This window comes from Coregonus lavaretus (assembly GCF_964263955.1).
Source record: "Coregonus lavaretus genome assembly, contig: HAP1_SCAFFOLD_329, whole genome shotgun sequence".
Taxonomy (NCBI): domain Eukaryota; kingdom Metazoa; phylum Chordata; class Actinopteri; order Salmoniformes; family Salmonidae; genus Coregonus; species Coregonus lavaretus.
The window spans coordinates 370,558-391,997 of record NW_028160267.1 but is presented as its reverse complement, the minus strand read 5'-3'; the positions used below and the strand labels follow the sequence as shown (position 1 = coordinate 391,997).

Genomic DNA, 21,440 nt, shown 5'->3' with positions numbered 1-21,440 from the left:
TTCTGTCTGTCATAGTTGACGTGTACCTATGATGAAAATTACAGGCCTCTCTCATCTTTATAAGTGGGAGAACTTGCACAATTGGTGGCTGACTAAAAACTTTTTTCCCCCTGTATGTGTGATCTTCTAGCCTGAGTCCCTGTCTGTTTGTGCTATAATACCACAGACTCCTTGTCACTCATTGTCATGTTATGGCTTGACAATGGCAGCAATGGAGTTGGCAAGAGCACAAACTGATCTGGAATAAGCTTAACAACACTATAGTTTACAGACATTTATATGAATTAACGTTATTATACCAACTACATATCTCCATCAGCATGTTTCTCTGGTCAATCCTCTGGTTTAAAAACAGGAGCTGCACTTCATCCCCTAAGCCTCCCCCGACACCCAGCCCGTCGCTCCACCAGAGGACCCTTTCTGCCGTGGAGGCCTACAGCAAACTGATGCAGGACAGGACCCTCAGCAGCTTTAAGAACAGGCTACTTTTCCCCAACCAGCTGCAGGACGCACAGCTGAGGGACAGGGACCAGCTGCAGGACACACAGCTGAGGGACAGGGACAGGGACAGGGACCAGCTGCAGGACACACAGCTGAGGGACAGGGACAGGGAGAGGGACGAGCTGCAGGACACACAGCTGAGGGACAGGGAGATGGACAGGGTCTTCCTCAACCTGCTGCAGGACACACAGCTGAGGGACAGGGAGACCTGTAGCAGTCCACAGGTAGGCTTTGTCGGTCATCTAGGCCAGTGGTTTTCAAGCCTCTCCTCGGGAACCCCTCAGCTCTTCCATGTATTTATTATATTCCAAAGCTAGCACGCCTGATTCAGCTTGTCAACTGATCATCAAGCCCTTGACTAGTGAGTCCGGTGTGGTAGTTCAGGGCTACAACAACATGGTGAAACGTCTGGGGGTCTCAGACGAGAGGGCTGAGAACCACTAATCTAGGCCACACAGAGAGTCTGGTTATTATTATTATTATTATTATATTATTATTATTATTATTATTATGATGTGACGCATGGTGAAAATCTCATATCTGTTGTTTACCATCCTTATCTCAAATGTTGGACTACAGTGGCTTCGGGAAAGTATTCAGAACCCTTGACTTTTTCCACATTGACTTTTTCCACATTTTGTTACGTTACAGCCTTATTCCAAAATTGATTAAATCGTTTTTTTCCTCATCAATCTACACACAATACCCCATAATGACAAAGGAAAAACAGTGTTGTAGAAATGTTTGCTAATTTATTAAAAATAGAAAAATTAAAATATGACATTTACATAAGTATTCAGACCCTTTACTCAGTACTTTGTTGAAGCACCTTTGGCAGCGATTACAGCCTCGAGTCTTCTCGGGTATGACGCTACAAGCTTGGCACACCTGTATTTGGGGAGTTTTTTCCATTCTTCTCTGCAGATCCTCTCAAGCTCTGTCAGGTTGGATGGGGAGCGTTGCTGCACAGCTATTTTCAGGTCTCTCCAGAGATGTTAGATCGGATTCAATTCCGGGCTCTGGCTGGGCCACACAAGGACATTCAGAGACTTGTCCCGAAGCCACTCCTGCGTTGTCTTGGCTTTGTGCCCCAGTCGGAGGTCCTGAGCGCTCTGGAGCAGGTTTTCATCAAGGATCTCTCTGTATTTTGCTCCTTTCATCTTTCCCTCGACCCTGACTAGTCTCCCAGTCCCTGCCGCTGAAAAACATCCCCACAGCATGATGCTGCCACCACCATGCTTCACCATAGGGATGGTGCCAAGTTTCCTCCAGACGTGACGCTCGGCATTCAGGCCAAAACCGAATCTTGTTTCTCATGGTCTGAGAGTCCTTTAGGTGCCTTTTGGCAAACTCCAAGCGGGCTGTTATGTGCCTTTTACTGAGGAGTGGCTTCCGTCTGGCCACTACCATAAAGGCCTAATTGGTGGAGTGCTACAGAGATGATTGTCCTTCTGGAAGGTTCTCCCATCTCCACAGAGGAACTCTGGAGCTCTGTCAGAGTGACCATCGGGTTCTTGGTCAACTCCCTGGACAAGGCCCTACTCCCCCGATTGCTCAGTTTGGCCGGGCGGCCAGCTCTAGGAAGAGTCTTGGTGGTTCCAAACTTCTTCCATTTAAGAATGATGGAAGCCACTGTGTTCTTGGGGACCTTCAATGCTGCAGAATTTTTTTGGTACCTTTCACCAGATCTGTGCCTCGACACAATCCTGTCTCGGAGCGCTACGGACAATTCCTTCGACCTCATGGCTTTGTTTTTTGCTCTGACATGCACTGTCAACTGTGGGACCTTTTATAGACAGGTGTGTGCCTTTCCAAATCATGTCCAATCAATTGAATTTACCACATATGGACTCCAATCAAGTTGTAGAAACATCTCTGATCAATGGAAACAGGATGCACCTGAGCTCAATTTTGAGTCTCATAGCAAAGGGTGTGAATACTTATGTAAATAAGATATTTCAGTTTTTATTTTTAATACATTTGCAAAAATTTATAAAAACCTGTTTTCGCTTTGTCGTTATGGGGTATTGTGTGTAGATTGAAGAGAATTTAGAATAAGGCTGTAACGTAACTAAATGTGGAAAAATTCAAGGGGTCTGAGTACTTTCCGAATGCACTGTATATCTGGAGAAGCACATACGTTCGTATTAATGAACATTTAAATCATGCAAACTACCCATATGTATTCTAAAGCTTACAGTACATATCTCCATTACATTTGTAGCCTATATCAATGAGTTGTTTCAATTAAAAAAGCTAACCGCTACGTCTCTTCTCTCTGGCTGTGGATGTGTTGCTGTGGAGGTGAAAAAGGTCCTGTAGTGTAACGTTATCCCTGTAGTGTAACGTTAGCCCTTTAGTGTAACGTTAGCCCTGTAGTGTAACGTTAGCCCTGTAGTGTAACGTTAGCCCTGTAGTGTAACGTTAGCCCTTTAGTGTAACGTTAGCCCTGTAGTGTAACGTTAGCCCTGTAGTGTAACGTTAGCCTTTTAGTGCAACGTTAGCCCTGTAATGTAACGTTAGCCCTTTAGTGTAATGTTAGCCCTTTAGTGTAACGTTAGCCCTGTAGTGTAACGTTAGCCCTTTAGCGTAACGTTAGCCCTGTAGTGTAACGTTAGCCCTGTAGTGTAACGTTAGCCCTTTAGCGTAACGTTAGCCCTGTAGTGTAACGTTATCCCTGTAGTGTAACGTTAGCCCTTTAGTGTAACGTTAGCCCTTTAGTGTAACGTTAGCCCTTTAGCGTAACGTTAGCCCTGTAGTGTAACGTTATCCCTGTAGTGTAACGTTAGCCCTTTAGTGCAACGTTAGCCCTTTAGTGTAACGTTAGCCCTGTAGTGTAACGTTAGCCCTGTAGTGTAACGTTAGCCCTTTAGTGTAACGTTAGCCCTGTAGTGTAACGTTAGCCCTTTAGCGTAACGTTAGCCCTGTAGTGTAACGTTAGCCCTGTAGTGTAACGTTAGCCCTTTAGCGTAACGTTAGCCCTGTAGTGTAACGTTATCCCTGTAGTGTAACGTTAGCCCTTTAGTGTAACGTTAGCCCTGTAGTGTAACGTTAGCCCTGTAGTGTAACGTTAGCCCTGTAGTGTAATGTTAGCCCTTTAGCGTAACGTTAGCCCTTTAGTGTAACGTTAGCCCTGTAGTGTAACGTTAGCCCTTTAGTGTAACGTTAGCCCTGTAGTGTAACGTTAGCCCTTTAGTGTAACGTTAGCCCTGTAGTGTAACGTTAGCCCTTTAGCGTAACGTTAGCCCTGTAGTGTAACGTTAGCCCTGTAGTGTAACGTTAGCCCTTTAGCGTAACGTTAGCCCTTTAGCGTAACGTTAGCCCTGTAGTGTAACGTTAGCCCTTTAGCGTAACGTTAGCCCTGTAGTGTAACGTTAGCCCTTTAGCGTAACGTTAGCCCTGTAGTGTAACGTTAGCCCTTTAGCGTAACGTTAGCCCTTTAGCGTAACGTTAGCCCTTTAGCGTAACGTTAGCCCTGTAGCGTAACGTTATCCCTTTAGCGTAACGTTAGCCCTGTAGCGTAACGTTAGCCCTTTAGCGTAACGTTAGCCCTGTAGCTGCTACTGCCTGGACCTGCTTCAGCATCACAAGACTGAGCAAACAGACAGAGGCCCTTTTTAGATGGCAGACTGTCCCCTCTGAGCACTCACACACACACACACACACACACACACACACACACACACACACACACACACACTCACTCACTCACTCACTCACTCACTCACTCACTCACTCACTCACTCACTCACTCACTCACTCACTCACTCACTCACTCACTCACTCACTCACTCACTCACACACACACACACACACTCTCACACACACACACACACACACACACACACACACACACACACACACACACACACACACACACACACACACACACACACACACACACACACACACACTCTCTCACACACACACACACACTCACACACACACACACACACACACACACACACACATGAATGTTACCGATGTCTGTGCGTGGGTCCAGGGGCACTAGATACTTGAGATGCACTACATGACCAAAAGTATGTGGACACCTGCTTGTCAAACATCTCCTTCCAAAATCATGGGCATTAGTATCCACTCTTCTGGGAAGGCTTTCCACTAGATGTTGGAACATTGCTTCGGGGGACTTTCTTCCATTCAGCCACAAGAGCATTAGTGAGGTCAGGCACTGATGTTGGGCGATTAGGCCTGGCTCGCAGTCGGTGTTCCCAATTCATCCCAAAGGTGTTCGATGGGGTTGAGGTCAGGGCTCTGTGCAGGCCAGTCCAGTTCTTCCATACCGATCTTGACAAACCATTTCTGTATGGACCTCGCTTTGTGCACGGGGGCATTGTCATGCTGAAATAGGAAAGGACCTTCCCCAAACTGTTGCCACAAAGTAAAAAAAAAAAAAAAATAGTATTTATTTTTTTGGGAAGTTGGAAGCACAGAATTGTCTAGAATGTCATTGTATGCTGTAGCGTTAAGATTTCCCGTCACTGGAACTAAGGGGCCTAGCCCGAACCATGAAAAACAGCCCCATACCATTATTCCTCCTCCACCAAACTTTACAGTTGGCACTATGCATTGGGGCAGGTAGCGTTCTCCTTCCTTCTGCCAAACCCAGATTCGTCCGTCGGACTGCCAGATGGTGAAGCGTGATTCATCACTCCAGAGAAAGCGTTTCCACTGCTCCAGAGTCCAATGGCGGTGAGCTTTACACCTCTCCAGCCGACACTTGGCATTGCACATGGTGATCTTAGGCTTGTGTGCGGCTGCTCAGCCATGGAAACCCATTTCATGAAGCTCCCGACTAACAGTTATTGTGCTGACGTTGCTTCCAGAGGCAGTTTGGAACTCGGTAGTGAGTGTTGCAACCGAGGACAGACGATTTTTAGGTGCTAAAAGTCACTGAGCTCTTCAGTAAGGCCATTCAACTGCCAATGTTTATCTATGGAGATTGCATGGCTGCGTGCTCGATTTTATACACCTGTCAGCAACGGGTGTGACTGAAATAGCCAAATCCACTAATTTGAAGTGGTGTCCACATACTTTCGTATATATGGTGTAGCTATGCACATTATTAATGATATCCTACCATCATGACATTCATCACTTGTTGAATTAATGCATCTCTTCTATTCCTGTTGAATTAATGCATCTCTTCTATTCCTGTTGAATTAATGCATCTCTTCTCTTGTTGAATTAATGCATCTCAGAGGAACACATTGAAAATAAGTGTTTTTATGCTTACATCAGTCATCCTCTGGGGTTCTTGATACTTTTAAATAGTTTTTATCTGTACGAATAGTTTTACCCAAATATCAATGAATCAACCAATAAAACTATCTCTTCTGTATTACAGCATCATAATGTGAACGAAGTCACTCAGTCAGAGAGCCTGTCCAGTCTGGATAGCTTGGAGATGGAGGACACAACACAGAGAGTCCAGAAACACCCCAATGGTCCATCCACTGACTTGTCCTTTTGTCCACCAACAAAGAGTTTCCTAAGTGGTAACCTTCTACTCCAACAGGGCAAAGCTGATGCTAGCCCTCAACCCCCCAGACCAAGGCAGACAGAGGAGTCTGTAGAAGACTGTAACAGTAGGCTGCACCAGCTCTCACAGGCCACTGGGTGGCAGAGTTGTACAGCCCATTCATCATCTCAGAGTAGCACTGTAACCCAGCCCCAGTCCCCACTCCTCAGTGTCAGTCACCACAGCCTGCTAACTCTGAGTGGGATTATAGATACGTCCTCAATACGTCCATATAACGGTGACCCTGACGAAAGGGAAAGTCATCAGAGGGGGGACCACAGAGTCTCAGCGGTCGCAGCGTGCTCCGAGGCTTCTACCCCAGACAAAACGCTGCCGGAGTTCACCTCTTGTCTGACCCCAGAGGGAAAGTTAGAATTTAGGCAGCAGGTGAGAAATCAGGAGGACAAGTATTCCAAACATCCGTCGGCGAACCAGGTCCTTCTGCCTGGGAAAACCTGCAGCCACAAAGACCTTCTGTGTGAAGCCCCCTCCTCAAACCCTGATCATATCCTCAGTTATAACACTAAGAGTAGCTCAGGGGCCCGAGAGGACTCCGCCACCGTTCAGCCAACAGGGAGCACACACCACCAGTCACACAGGAACAAACCCAGTGGAGAAGATGCCACGAACAACCTCAACAAAGGGTCCAACTCTGAGCCCAAAGCCGGGAGGTCTAAGAACACAGACCCACTCAGTCAGACATTGGGTCATTGTAATATCAGGTCTGACTTCCCTAAAGGCCTGAAGAGCCTGCAGGTGGAAGGAGCACCAACACACCGCACAGACACGCCTCCACCTCCTCCACCTGCAGCTGCTGTCAGCACAGCCACAGATCATCCTAAAGGCACTGTTGTCAGATTTATAAAGGGAATTCTTAAAAAGCAATCAAAATACGGAGTGTCGGGAGGAAACGCTAGCTCTAGTATGTACAACACCGGGCGTTTAATATTCACCAAGCAATTCACCATGTCCATCAGAGATAGTGTGGAACTGACCAGAACGAAAGTCAAGGACGCAGAGGGCAACAAGACGGTCAACAAGAAGATACGCTGGTTTGACGAGGTCAATCTGGAAGGAGAGGAGGAGATGAACAGAAATCTGATGGAACAGAATCCTATAACAAACAACAAGTGTGTTTCTGGGTGTCCACTACCTCCACATAAACAGCAGTCAGCATCATCAGACCACCAACAGGGTCAGGACCAGACAGTGGCCACCACCACCCCCCCTCTAGCCTCCACCGGCTATCACTTTACCAAGCAGGCCTGGGCAGATGTCAGGGTCCAGGAGAGCAGGCTGCAGGGGCACCAGGAGGCCATGGAGGTCAGGGTCCAGCGAGGGAGCAGCGGGAGGACCGGGTGCCCCAGGGTCCCCAGGAGAGTGAGATCTGCCAGGGCAGGGATGGATCCTGTTTCGTCCCGCTCCAGGAAAGGCACGGTCATCAGACCCCAGTCTGCTACCGAGGCCAGCAGCCACGTGGCCCGGGTGACCCACGGGAAGGTCATGGTGCCTCGCCCCCCTCCCCGCACTGAAACCATTGAGCCTAACACACACAAAGGAGAGGCTGCAGAGCCTTACAACATGGATCACTCTGACACCGCCAAGACTCCTTACAACATGGATCAGTCTAATGATACCACCAAGACTCCTTACAACATGGATCACTCTGACACCACCAAGACTCCTTACAACATGGATCACGCTGGCACCACCAAGACTCCTTACAACATGGATCACTCTAATGACACCACCAAGACTCCTTACAACATGGATCACTCTAATGACACCACCAAGACTCCTTACAACATGGATAAGTCTAACTCTGCTGCTACTAAAGCAGGTCTTCCTGTAGAGCAGGCTTTGTGTAATAAGGACACCCTGGACAGCTTCGCCCCGTCCCAGACCTGTGCGCATGTCATTAGGGCAGATAGCGGTGTTGTTTCCAACCCATCCAAGGCCATCCCCATGTCAGGCCAGCAGGACGCCCAGGGAGGGGCTGCCAGACGGGGGCTGCTGTACAATGAGAAAGGCCTCTGTCTGGACCGTACTCCCACAGACGAGGAGATCTCCCAGCTCTGGCATGGAGTCCGTAGTGCCTTAGCCACCAAGGACGGTAATGTACTATACTGTAGATTGATCAGAATGTCCGGTCCTCACATCTCTAATACATGTGTTGTTGTCACCAGTTGAGAAGGACGTATCGTGGAAATGACCACCTGAAGTCAATATTAAATGAATCATTCTTTATTATCAGCAAGCTGGTGAGGTTCCAACCAACCCAATGCACCATAGTACACGTCGGTCAGGAGCTCCGCCGGGGCAGTCCCGTTAGTTCTCTTATATACTGCTTACACAGACAAGTTAGATTTTCATGATTTAGCTTATTCATTATTCATATTTAATTCATCATTAACGTTTGGTTCATGCATGTGACCGACCAATACCTCACGAGGCTTCTTCTCTCCAAGCTGAGACCTTGAAACTGAGATACCCCTTTTGGTTCCCGAGCAATGTTCTGGGCGTACTGCCAAATTGCTTATACTGATAGTGAGGATTTCTCCCAGGCATGATCAATCAGTCACTTGCATGAACCCAGTCGAATTGGTTATTAGAAAAGCACGAACATAAAATGTTCCTTCACAGACATTAATGTTCATGTCATTCAAATTAGATTAACTTTATCACAGTGAGCTTGTTGTGTAGTTTGAGCTTTGAAGTTTTACGGCATAGTTAGTAGGGATGTGCATCTCTCCTTTCATGAACAATTCGATACGCATCTAGATACAGGGCTCTGATATGATACAGGAACAATACATTTTAGTTTGAAACGATTCGGTTTGATTAGGGGAACGAGTTGATTCGATACGATTCGATGCAATATTTTTTTTTGCATGAACACATTCATTTTCCATTTTAAATTCATATCTGCTACTGATGGGAGCTCAGGAGCTGAGCCTCTCTGAGATGAATTTGTCTGAAATGACTTCTGAGTGGCCCTCTGTGTGTGTGTGTCAGTGTCAATGGTGTGTGTGTAGGCACCTGAGCTGAGCCATAGGGCAGACTGAGCATGTACCACCCCACTATCAGATTAGGGGTGGAGGCAATTTCTGCTTTTTGTCACCCCCACTTTTTATCTGAAATCACCATCACCCACTGATTAACTGGTCATTTTATCTGAAATCACCATCACCCACTGATTAACTGGTCATTTTATCTGAAATCACCATCACCCACTGATGAACTGGTCATTTTTGCAGATTAAACATATTTTGAGCTAGTACTATGTCAATATTTATCTTTAGAAATTAGCATGGCATTTAAGACTATTAATATAATGCAGCTTTGAATTTTACCCCCGTCTCCGAAGAGAATGGTTTAGACTGGTTGGTAGATTATGGAGCATTTTACCCCCGTCTCCGAAGAGAATGGTTTAGACTGGTTGGTAGATTATGGAGCGCTTCTCCTGACCAATGAATGAATGAATGGACCTTTATATAATTACCCTGTCCGTGTAATGGCCCAATACACTGAGTGTTTAAAGTACAACGACCAAAACAATGTCTTATGGTGAACCTGAACAATCCAAATACACATGGTATAATGGAAAATCCCAATCGGCAGTTGGGTGTGAACTGCATCCACTCTGTTAGGCTACAAACACAATTTTTTCTACAGCTTATTTGGTAACAATGACCCAGCAAATTACATTGGTTGTCACTCAACTAATAAAGCCTATGATTTGACATTGCGAAAGCCATTTTATAAGCATCTGAATGCAAATGTGTGAATAGCCTATTAGAACAGCAGACTGGTCCAAACAGAACATATCATACTAATTTGAGTGTCACAGATTTACTTTTACTATGTTACGTCTAGTCTGAGACCAGTCTGGAAGGAGAGGAAACATCATTTCAATCACAACAGATTTGTATTTATTAAGGATCCCCATTAGTTCCTGTCAAGGCAGCAGCTACTCTTCCTGGGGTTTATTATGGATCCCCATTAGTTCCTGCCAAGGCAGCAGCTACTCTTCCTGGGGTTTATTATGGATCCCCATTAGTTCCTGCCAAGGCAGCAGCTACTCTTCCTGGGGTTTATTATGGATCCCCATTAGTTCCTGCCAAGGCAGCAGCTACTCTTCCTGGGGTTTATTATGGATCCCCATTAGTTCCTGCCAAGGCAGCAGCTACTCTTCCTGGGGTTTATTATGGATCCCCATTAGTTCCTGCCAAGACAGCAGCTACTCTTCCTGGGGTTTATTATGGATCCCCATTAGTTCCTGCCAAGGCAGCAGCTACTCTTCCTGGGGTTTATTATGGATCCCCATTAGTTCCTGCCAAGGCAGCAGCTACTCTTCCTGGGGTTTATTACGGATCCCCATTAGTTCCTGCCAAGGCATCAGCTACTCTTCCTGGGGTTTATTATGGATCCCCATTAGTTCCTGCCAAGGCAGCAGCTACTCTTCCTTGGGTTTATTATGTATCGCTGAATCATTCCATCCCTAACAGTTGGTTATTTTATATTGTATGTACTTTATGACTGATGTCATCCACCTGCTATTGGAAATATATTTCAAACTGCTAATGTTTTACATAGAAAGTACTGAGGACCCAGTGACCTAAAGCCTCCCCACCTTGTGCTGCAGGCTAGTTCAACAGAAACCCTTTGACGGGACTGTACTTTCTTTGTGTGCCTGCCAGTTTGTAACTTCGTTTGAGATTCTTTAGGTATAAACATTTTTCTTAGGAAAGCTACTTCTTAAGTTGAATCGATACGCTGTGTTTTCATTGCCCCCCCCCCCCCCCCCCCCCCCCCCCGTACCACTCACCACCACCACACGGGATTACAACGCCGGTGAAATGGATCTATATAATGGGGGAAATGTCATTCTTTTTGGGCCACATCATGTTTTTGTATTGAGAGGAACTTCAGGTTTTTCATAACAGAATCTGGAGCAGGGAAACTAGTAACCTCTGGAAATGAGGACTGTTGAAATGAATGACTGTTTTGTCTTTCTTTTGGGGGGGGGGTGTATGTAATCGACTTAGGTGACCGTAAAACTGTCCCGCCTCAAGCCCGTGCCAACCTATCTCGCGTTACTATCAACGGGGACAGCCTGATCAACGGAGTCAAAGCCGTCACTACGATGGGAGGCTTCTTCCTCTCCCCGCCCAATGGTAAGAAGGTCAAAGAAGATTTAGCTTAGGTTGCGTCTCAAATGGCACCCTATTCCCTACATTGTGCACTAGCTTTGACCAGGACCAATAGGGCCCTATATATAGTGCATTCGGAAAGTATTCAGACCCCCTTCCCTGTATTTTGGGAGAAATTGGGGGAGAAGGGCCTTGGTCAGGGAGGTGACCAAGAACCCGATGGTCACTCTGACAGAGCTCCAAAGTTCCTCTGTGGAGATGGGAGAACCTTCCAGAAGGACAACCATCTCTGCAGCACGCCACCATTTTTTTTACATTTTACATTTTAGTCATTTAGCAGACGCTCTTATCCAGAGCGACTTACATGAGCAATTAGGGTTAAGTGCCTTGCTTAAGGGCACATCGACAGATTTTTCACCTAGTCGGCTCGGGGATTAGAACCAGAGACCTTTCGGTTACTGGCACAGCGCTCTTACCCACTAAGCTACCTGCCGCCCCAATCAGGCCTTTATGGTAGAGTGGTCAGACGGAAGCCACTCCTCAGTAAAAGGCACATGACAGCCCGCTTGGAGTTTGCCAAAAGGCACCTAAAGGACTCTCAGACCATGAGAAACAAGATCCTCTGGTCTGATGAAACCAAGATTGAACTCTTTGGCCTGAATGCCAAGCGTCACGTCTGGAGGAAACCTGGCACCATCCCTATGGTGAAGCATGGTGGTGGCAGCATCATGCTGTGGGGATGTTTTTCAGCGGCAGGGACTGGGAGACTAGTCAGGATCGAGGCAAAGATGAACGGAGCAAAGTATAGAGAAATTGTTGATGAAAACCTGCTCCAGAGCACTCAGGACCTCAGACTGGGGTGAAGGTTCACCTTCCAACAGGACAATGACCCTAAGCACACAGCCAGGACAACACAGGGGTGGCTTCGGGACAAGTCTCTGAATATCCTTGTGTGGCCCAGCCAGAGCCTGGACTTGAACCCGATCGAACATCTCTGGAGAGACCTGAAAATAGCTGTGCAGCGACGCTCCCCATCCAACCTGACAGAGCTTGAGAGGATCTGCAGAGAAGAATGGGAAAAACTACCCAAATACAGGTGTGCCAAGCTTGTAGCGTCATACCCAAGAAGACTCGAGGCTGTAGTCGCTGCCAAAGGTGCTTCAACAAAGTACTGATTAAAGTGTCTGAATACTTATGTAAATTTGATATTTCCGTTTTTTTATGTTTTATACATTTCAAAACATTTCTAAAAACCTGTTTTCGCTTTGTCATTATGGGATATTGTGGTAGATTGATGAGGGGGGAAAAAACGATTAAATCCATTTTAGAATAAGGCTGCAATGTAACAAAATGTGTAAAATGTCAAAGGGTCTGAATACTTTCCGAATGCACTGTACAGGGTCAGGGATGGGTAACTCCAGTCCTCAGGGGCCGGAGTGGTGTCACACCTTTCCCCATCCCTAGCAAACACAGCTGATTAAACTAATTGCATTCTAAAATGAAGATCATGATTAGTTGATTATTGGAGTCAGGTGTGTTAGCTGGGGCTGGGGTAAAATTGTGACACCAATCAGGCTGAGGACTGGAGTTGCCCCTGATATAGGGAATAGGGTGGCATGCAGACTCAACACCTCGCAATATTATTTGTCTGTGAAAGAACGCCATTTAGATGTAATCTTCTAAACGTTCCATAAAAGGGAAATCATTTTTTGGGCGGCATATCTTTTTAATAACGTAATGTCAGAGAGTAGACCATACATTAGGGAGAACCTTCTGTTGTCATACTAATTAAGGGGGTGCTGTACGTTTGTGTAATGTAATGCTGTACGAGTGTGTAATATCCCAACTCCCCCTGAGACGCCCGCAGGGAGTGGGGCCATGGCCAGGGTCACCATTGTCCAGCACCCCTGGAGCATTTGGGGTTAAGTGCCTTGCTCAAGGGCACAGCGAAAGATCTTTCAACGTGTCGGCTCTGTGATTCGAACCAGCAACCTTTCAGTTTCTGGCCCAACGCTCTAACCTCGAGGGCTACCTGCCGTCCCGTAGATCTTCCCTATGATTCTGAAGAAATGTGAATGACTTGACCTGTAGTTACCCAACATTGCACACATTTGACACTGATACCTGAAATTCTATTGTATTTATTTTTGCCTCTATGACAATGCAATTTTCTTAAAATAAACATCATTATGGAACATCTGATTATACCTCATTTGTAGTAAATGCACATGTATTTAGCATTATTCTATATATATTATTGTGATCAGGCAGGAGCGTGGTGAGGAGACAGCCCCAGGAGAGCAGTGGTGGTGGGGCCAGGAGGAGAGGAACACCTGGCTCAGGGAACAGAAGGCTGCCTCTACCCTCCCAGTCTCAGGTACGTGAATACAGGCACATTGCAGCTGGAGTGCGAATAATCGCTGATCTACAAATCACCATCCCAACCCAAATAACTACTCATTATGTGACCAAGATTGCTCAAACTGATCCCCTCAAACACTCCTATATCTCAGTGCAGGCTAGGCATGCTAGTTGTCATTATAGACAGTTCAGGTAGGCTACATGCTAGTTGTATATGACAGTTCAGGTAGGCTACATGCTAGTTGTATATGACAGTTCAGGTAGGCTACATGCTAGTTGTCTGTAGCCGTTATATGACAATTCAGGTAGGCTACATGCTAGTTGTATATGACAGTTCAGGTAGGCTACATGCTAGTTGTATATGACAATTCAGGTAGGCTACATGCTAGTTGTATATGACAGTTCAGGTAGGCTACATGCTAGTTGTATATGACAGTTCAGGTAGCTACATGCTAGTTGTATATGACAGTTCAGGTAGGCTACATGCTAGTTGTATATGACAGTTGAGGTAGGCTACATGCTAGTTGTATATGACAGTTCAGGTAGGCTACATGCTAGTTGTATATGACAGTTCAGGTAGCTACATGCTAGTTGTATATGACAGTTCAGGTAGGCTACATGCTAGTTGTATATGACAGTTCAGGTAGCTACATGCTAGTTGTATATGACAGTTCAGGTAGGCTACATGCTAGTTGTATATGACAGTTCAGGTAGGCTACATGCTAGTTGTATATGACAGTTCAGGTAGGCTACATGCTAGTTGTATATGACAGTTCAGGTAGGCTACATGCTAGTTGTATATGACAGTTGAGGTAGGCTACATGCTAGTTGTATATGACAGTTCAGGTAGGCTACATGCTAGTTGTGTATATGACAGTTTTTCGAGGTAGGCTACATGCTAGTTGTATATGACAGTTGAGGTAGGCTACATGCTAGTTGTATATGACAGTTCAGGTAGGCTACATGCTAGTTGTATATGACAGTTCAGGTAGGCTACATGCTAGTTGTATATGACAGTTGAGGTAGGCTACATGCTAGTTGTATATGACAGTTCAGGTAGGCTACATGCTAGTTGTATATGACAGTTCAGGTAGGCTACATGCTAGTTGTATATGACAGTTCAGGTAGGCTACATGCTAGTTGTATATGACAGTTCAGGTAGGCTACATGCTAGTTGTATATGACAGTTCAGGTAGGCTACATGCTAGTTGTATATGACAGTTCAGGTAGGCTACATGCTAGTTGTATATGACAGTTCAGGTAGGCTACATGCTAGTTGTATATGACAGTTCAGGTAGGCTACATGCTAGTTGTATATGACAGTTCAGGTAGGCTACATGCTAGTTGTATATGACAGTTGAGGTAGGCTACATGCTAGTTGTATATGACAGTTCAGGTAGGCTACATGCTAGTTGTATATGACAGTTCAGGTAGGCTACATGCTAGTTGTATATGACAGTTCAGGTAGGCTACATGCTAGTTGTATATGACAGTTGAGGTAGGCTACATGCTAGTTGTATATGACAGTTCAGGTAGGCTACATGCTAGTTGTATTATGACAGTTCAGGTAGGCTACATGCTAGTTGTATATGACAGTTCAGGTAGGCTACATGCTAGTTGTATATGACAGTTCAGTGGGCAGGGCATTATGGGGTAGCTAAGATCCTACTGTGAACACAGGGTGTTTTAGAACCTGTTGCGTTTGTTTCGCAATTCATCTGAGTCCCGTCAATATGTCAATTGACTGGGAAGGCAGGGACTGTGAATGGGGGTCTGTATTGTCAGTTAGGCCTGTGTTTCTTGATAGACCAGAGTGACTGGTGTAGTGTGTGTTCTGCTGTATAGAAAAACCGGAGGTGAGTCATGTTTCTTAGTTACGACACTTAGTAGTTAATCCATTAGGTAGTGTATACAGTAGCCTTTTAAAACCGCTTGCAAGTGTCGTAAATGTGTCATTACAATGTTTCTCTTGTATGCATAGAATGAAATAGAATACAATCCCTTCATTATGCAGACAGAATCTGATGTAAGTGCAGATTGTCTTCATGTCTTGTTTGTTTTGTTTTCCACAGGCCACGGTGCTGATAACAGCATTACACAGCAAACATGACCTGGCACATCAACACCAAGGTATAGGAGAATTTCTGGTTTTGTCTGTATGAGTAGTGTGAATCTATAGGTAATGTCTGTATGAGTAGTGTGAATCTATAGGTAATGTCTGTATGAGTAGTGTGTATCTATAGGTAATGTCTGTATGAGTAGTGTGTATCTAGAGGTAATGTCTGTATGAGTAGTGTGTATCTATAGGTAATGTCTGTATGAGTAGTGTGTATCTATAGGTAATGTCTGTATGAGTAGTGTGTATCTATAGGTAATGTCTGTATGAGTAGTGTGTATCTATAGGTAATGTCTGTATGAGTAGTGTGTATCTATAGGTAATGTCTGTATGAGTAGTGTGAATCTATAGGTAATGTCTGTATGAGTAGTGTGTATCTATAGGTAATGTCTGTATGAGTAGTGTGAATCTATAGGTAATGTCTGTATGAGTAGTGTGAATCTATAGGTAATGTCTGTATGAGTAGTGTGAATCTATAGGTAATGTCTGTATGAGTAGTGTGAATCTATAGGTAATGTCTGTATGAGTAGTGTGTATCTATAGGTCATGTCTGTATGAGTAGTGTGTATCTATAGGTAATGTCTGTATGAGTAGTGTGAATCTATAGGTCATGTCTGTATGAGTAGTGTGTATCTATAGGTAATGTCTGTATGAGTAGTGTGTATCTATAGGTAATGTCTGTATGAGTAGTGTGAATCTATAGGTCATGTCTGTATGAGTAGTGTGTATCTATAGGTAATGTCTGTATGAGTAGTGTGTATCTATAGGTCATGTCTGTATGAGTAGTGTGTATCTATAGGTAATGTCTGTATGAGTAGTGTGTATCTATAGGTAATGTCTGTATGAGTAGTGTGTATCTATAGGTAATGTCTGTATGAGTAGTGTGAATCTATAGGTCATGTCTGTATGAGTAGTGTGTATCTATAGGTAATGTCTGTATGAGTAGTGTGTATCTATAGGTAATGTCTGTATGAGTAGTGTGTATCTATAGGTAATGTCTGTATGAGTAGTGTGTATCTATAGGTAATGTATGTATGAGTAGTGTGTATCTATAGGTAATGTCTGTATGAGTAGTGTGTATCTATAGGTAATGTCTGTATGAGTAGTGTGTATCTATAGGTAATGTCTGTATGAGTAGTGTGTATCTATAGGTAATGTCTGTATGAGTAGTGTGTATCTATAGGTAATGTCTGTATGAGTAGTGTGTATCTATAGGTAATGTCTGTATGAGTAGTGTGAATCTATAGGTAATGTCTGTATGAGTAGTGTGTATCTATAGGTAATGTCTGTATGAGTAGTGTGTATCTATAGGTAATGTCTGTATGAGTAGTGTGTATCTATAGGTAATGTCTGTATGAGTAGTGTGTATCTATAGGTCATGTCTGTATGAGTAGTGTGTATCTATAGGTAATGTCTGTATGAGTAGTGTGAATCTATAGGTAATGTCTGTATGAGTAGTGTGTATCTATAGGTAATGTCTGTATGAGTAGTGTGTATCTATAGGTAATGTCTGTATGAGTAGTGTGTATCTATAGGTCATGTCTGTATGAGTAGTGTGTATCTATAGGTAATGTCTGTATGAGTAGTGTGTATCTATAGGTAATGTCTGTATGAGTAGTGTGTATCTATAGGTAATGTCTGTATGAGTAGTGTGTATCTATAGGTAATGTCTGTATGAGTAGTGTGTATCTATAGGTAATGTCTGTATGAATAGTGTGTATCTATAGGTAATGTCTGTATGAGTAGTGTGTATCTATAGGTAATGGCTGTATGAGTAGTGTGTATCTATAGGTAATGTCTGTATGAGTAGTGTGTATCTATAGGTAATGTCTGTATGAGTAGTGTGTATCTATAGGTAATGTCTGTATGAGTAATGTGTATCTATAGGTAATGTCTGTATGAGTAGTGTGTATCTATAGGTAATGTCTGTATGAGTAGTGTGTATCTAGAGGTAATGTCTGTATGAGTAGTGTGAATCTATAGGTCATGTCTGTATGAGTAGTGTGTATCTATAGGTAATGTCTGTATGAGTAGTGTGTATCTAGAGGTAATGTCTGTATGAGTAGTGTGTATCTATAGGTAATGTCTGTATGAGTAGTGTGTATCTATAGGTAATGTCTGTATGAGTAGTGTGTATCTAGAGGTAATGTCTGTATGAGTAGTGTGAATCTATAGGTAATGTCTGTATGAGTAGTGTGTATCTATAGGTAATGTCTGTATGAGTAGTGTGTATCTATAGGTAACCCGTGTGTTAATTCTTACTGTATACCTGCAGACATTGATATCAGTGCTAAATGTGCTCCTTTCTTCAGACTAACATCAGTGCTAAATGTGCTCCTTGGTTCAGAGAATCAGTGCTGACTGTGCTCCTTGGTTCAGAGAATCAGTGCTGATTGTGCTCCTTGGTTCAGAGAATCAGTGCTGACTGTGCTCCTTGGTTCAGAGAATCAGTGCTGACTGTGCTCCTTGGTTCAGAGCATCAGTGCTGACTGTGTTGTATGTGTAGACTGTGATGTTGACTGTGATGTACACTCACCGGACAGTTTATTAGGTACACCCCCATATTACCGGTTCACTCCCCTTTACCTCCAGAACAGCCTGAATTCTTAGGGGGATGGATTATACCTGTCGAAAACGTTCCACTGGGATGTTGGTCCATGCTGACACAATGGCATCATGCAGTTTCTGTACACCACCGCCACCAGCCTGTACCGTTGACACCAGGCAGAATGTGTCCATGGACTGCAATAGTGTATAACTGATTCCCGTGTAGCTCAGTTGGTAGAGCGTGGCGCTTGCAACGCCAGGGTTGTGGGTTCGTTTCCCACGGGGGGCCAGTATGAAAATGTATGCACTCACTAACTGTAATTCGCTCTGGATAAGAGCGTCTGCTAAATGACTAAAATGTAATGGCCCAAGGCAACTGCCCTGAGGGACACCGCACTGTACATAACTGATGTTAGAGAAGCTTCCATTGAAGAACACTCTCTGGGTTCTATTGGATAAATAACTCCCCAACCATGTGACTCTCTGGGTTCTATTGGATAAATAACTCTCCAACCAGGTGATGTAAGCTGTAAGTTGATTTTTTTCAATAACAATTTATGATCAATAACATCAAAGGCTGCACTGAACTCTACCAATACAGCTCCAACTGTCATCTTATTATCCATTTATTTAAACCAATCATCAGTCGTCTGAGTCAGTGCAGTACAAGTTGGGTGCCCTTGTCTATATGAAGGCTGAAAGTCAGTAGTTAACTTGTTCTCTGAAAAATATCATTGTATACACCACCCTCTCCATCAGTTTACTAAGAGCAGGCAGCAAACTGATTGGGCGGCTGTTAGAGCCAGCAAAGGGTGCTTTACTATTTTTAGGCAGTGGAATTACGTTAGCTTCCTTCCAAGCTTGTGGACACACACACTCCATTAGGCTTTGGTTAAAGATATAGCAAATAGGGGTGGCAATACAGTCTGCTACCATTCTCAATAGTTTCCCATCAAGGTTGTCTGTACCTGGTGGCTTATCATTATTGATGGATAACAATCGGTTTTCCACCTCTCCTACACTAACTTGACCAAATTCAAAACAGCAATCCTTCTCTTTCATTATTAGATATTTTATACAAAAATATGATGGTTCACTGTTCAATGTTGTCATTTCACTTCTCAGTTTGTCCACTTTACTAGTGAAATAGTCATTGAAATGATTGGCAATATCGAAAGGTTTTGTTATAAATGATTTAAGGTACTCCTATTTGTAAGTCGCTCTGGATAAGAGCGTCTGCTAAATGACGTAAATGTAAATGTAAATGTACTCCAAATTATTTTCCAATTGTCTTTTATGTGATTCATCATTATTTGGTAATATAATTTCTTGTTCTTTTTGTGAACATTTTTGTGAACATTTCTCAATTTACAGTATGTCAACCAATCAGCTGAGCAGCCTAACTTGTTTGTCACCTCTTTTGCATAATTTATTTGAATGATACATTTTTTGAATCTTCCTCTTGAGAGGACAGCTAGTTGCTAATCAGTCAATGTTCAGGTCACCCAGAAAATAGACCTTCTGTTAACATCACTTACATTAGCAAGCATTGCACACATATTATCCCAATACTGACTGTTACCGCTTGGTGGTCTATAGCAGCACCCCAAAAGAAGAGGCTTTAGATGAGGCAGGTGAACTTGCAACCACAACACTCCCAACAGCATTAGACATGAGATCCTCTCTAAGCTTTACAGGAATATGGCTCTAAACATCTACAGCAACACCTCCCCCATTGGCATTCCTGTCTCTTCTGTAGATGTTATATCCCTGTATTGCTACTGCTGTATAATCAAATGAATGATCTAAGTGAGTTTCAGACATGGATAGTATATGAATGTTATCCGATGTTGGCAAGTTATTGATTTCATGAACCTTATTTCTAAGGCTACACATATTAAAATGGGCTATTCTTAGCCCTTTCCTTGGTAGCTTATCGGCGATAGACATCACGTGGAGACAAAATACGTGTGTGTGTGTGTGTGTGTTGACTGTACTGACTGTGATTACTATGTTGACTGTAATGTCTATGTTGACTGTATTTACTGTGTTGTCTGTGTTGACAGTGTTGTCTGTGCTGACTGCTGACTGTGTTGACAGTGTGGACTGTGTTGACAGTGTGGACTGTAATGTCTGTGCTGACTGCGTTGTCTATGCTGACTGTGTTAACTGTATTGACTGTGCTTTTTGGTTCAGAGTATGCAGAAGCAGAGGCCCACAGTGAAGGCGTGATGGCCGACAGTGATATAGTGGCTGCCAAGGAGACGGCGCAAACACAGAGGCTCGAGCCAGGTGGAGGCCACAACCAACACCAGGGCCAATGGATCACTACCAGCCAGGGCCAGGGGTACCAACAGCAGGCCGCATGGGAGGGGCAGCACCAGGTCCAGGTCTCCACCATCACCACCATCTCCCTGGAGGAGCAGAAAGTGCTGCTGTCCCTGGATCGACTCAACCATCGGCTGCAATGTGAGTACAACCCTGCAATGACCAGGCTGATATTGCCAGTGTCTAGGGACCCTAAATAGAGCTCAAGAGTTTTTCAGTGGTCACATCTCCACCCCCTACTCACTCTCTGACATGATACATTGCAGATGTGCAAGCGTTTGTTGGAGGCAACCCTGCTGCTAAAGCTTTCTTACATGGTGAAGCGCCCTTTGTGAGTATCTCAGTGGTTTCTGAAAGAATAACGTTTTTACCATACTCGATTGATTGAATAAATTTGTACATGATCGTTGATTTGAGTGTTGTTGACCATGACTATTTCCTGTCATGACCGTTTCCTGACTCCTCCCAGACAGAGGAAGGGACGGCTGCTGCCCCACACCGCAAGCACCGCCCAGTTTCCACCAGCAACCGCTCTAGAACCCAGAGGAGATTCTGACACAACGGTCCAACAATGTTCCAATATGGCCGCCTGATTGTCACTTTGTCTGCTTGTGCATTACTCTAACCTTATACACTGCTGTATAACACATCACTTTACAATAACACTCCCCAGGTTTCAGCACCACCACTAACTGTCTCTGCTGGGATGAAGACTTCCAAAACCAGGGCTGTGAATAATTATATTATCAAATTACAGTACTTATATTGACTTATTGACACATTATAGCTTCTGTCTTATATACAGTCAGGCTTTGCTATTTGGTTTGGCCTTTCATTGATAGAGATTATTTTTGTATGAAATAAATATATTTATTTTCTGAAAATTGTGCAGTGT

General features: G+C 44.2%; 1 protein-coding gene across 1 annotated transcript in view; it reads left to right on the top strand.

Moving 5' to 3' along the window:
- LOC311121968 (centrosomal protein of 126 kDa-like) overlaps positions 1 to 21,101 on the top strand; it is a gene marked incomplete at both ends in the record, with an annotated part of 39,398 nt that extends 18,297 nt beyond the window's left edge. Inside the window, 8 exons of the mRNA XM_084196398.1 lie at positions 356 to 725; positions 5,867 to 8,153; positions 11,089 to 11,226; positions 13,461 to 13,570; positions 15,627 to 15,684; positions 20,414 to 20,686; positions 20,812 to 20,876; positions 21,015 to 21,101. Of these exons, the coding sequence (XP_084052524.1) occupies positions 356 to 725; positions 5,867 to 8,153; positions 11,089 to 11,226; positions 13,461 to 13,570; positions 15,627 to 15,684; positions 20,414 to 20,686; positions 20,812 to 20,876; positions 21,015 to 21,101 (3,388 nt within the window). The remainder of the gene's footprint in view (positions 1 to 355; positions 726 to 5,866; positions 8,154 to 11,088; positions 11,227 to 13,460; positions 13,571 to 15,626; positions 15,685 to 20,413; positions 20,687 to 20,811; positions 20,877 to 21,014) is intronic.
- Positions 21,102 to 21,440: the final 339 nt, after the last annotated feature.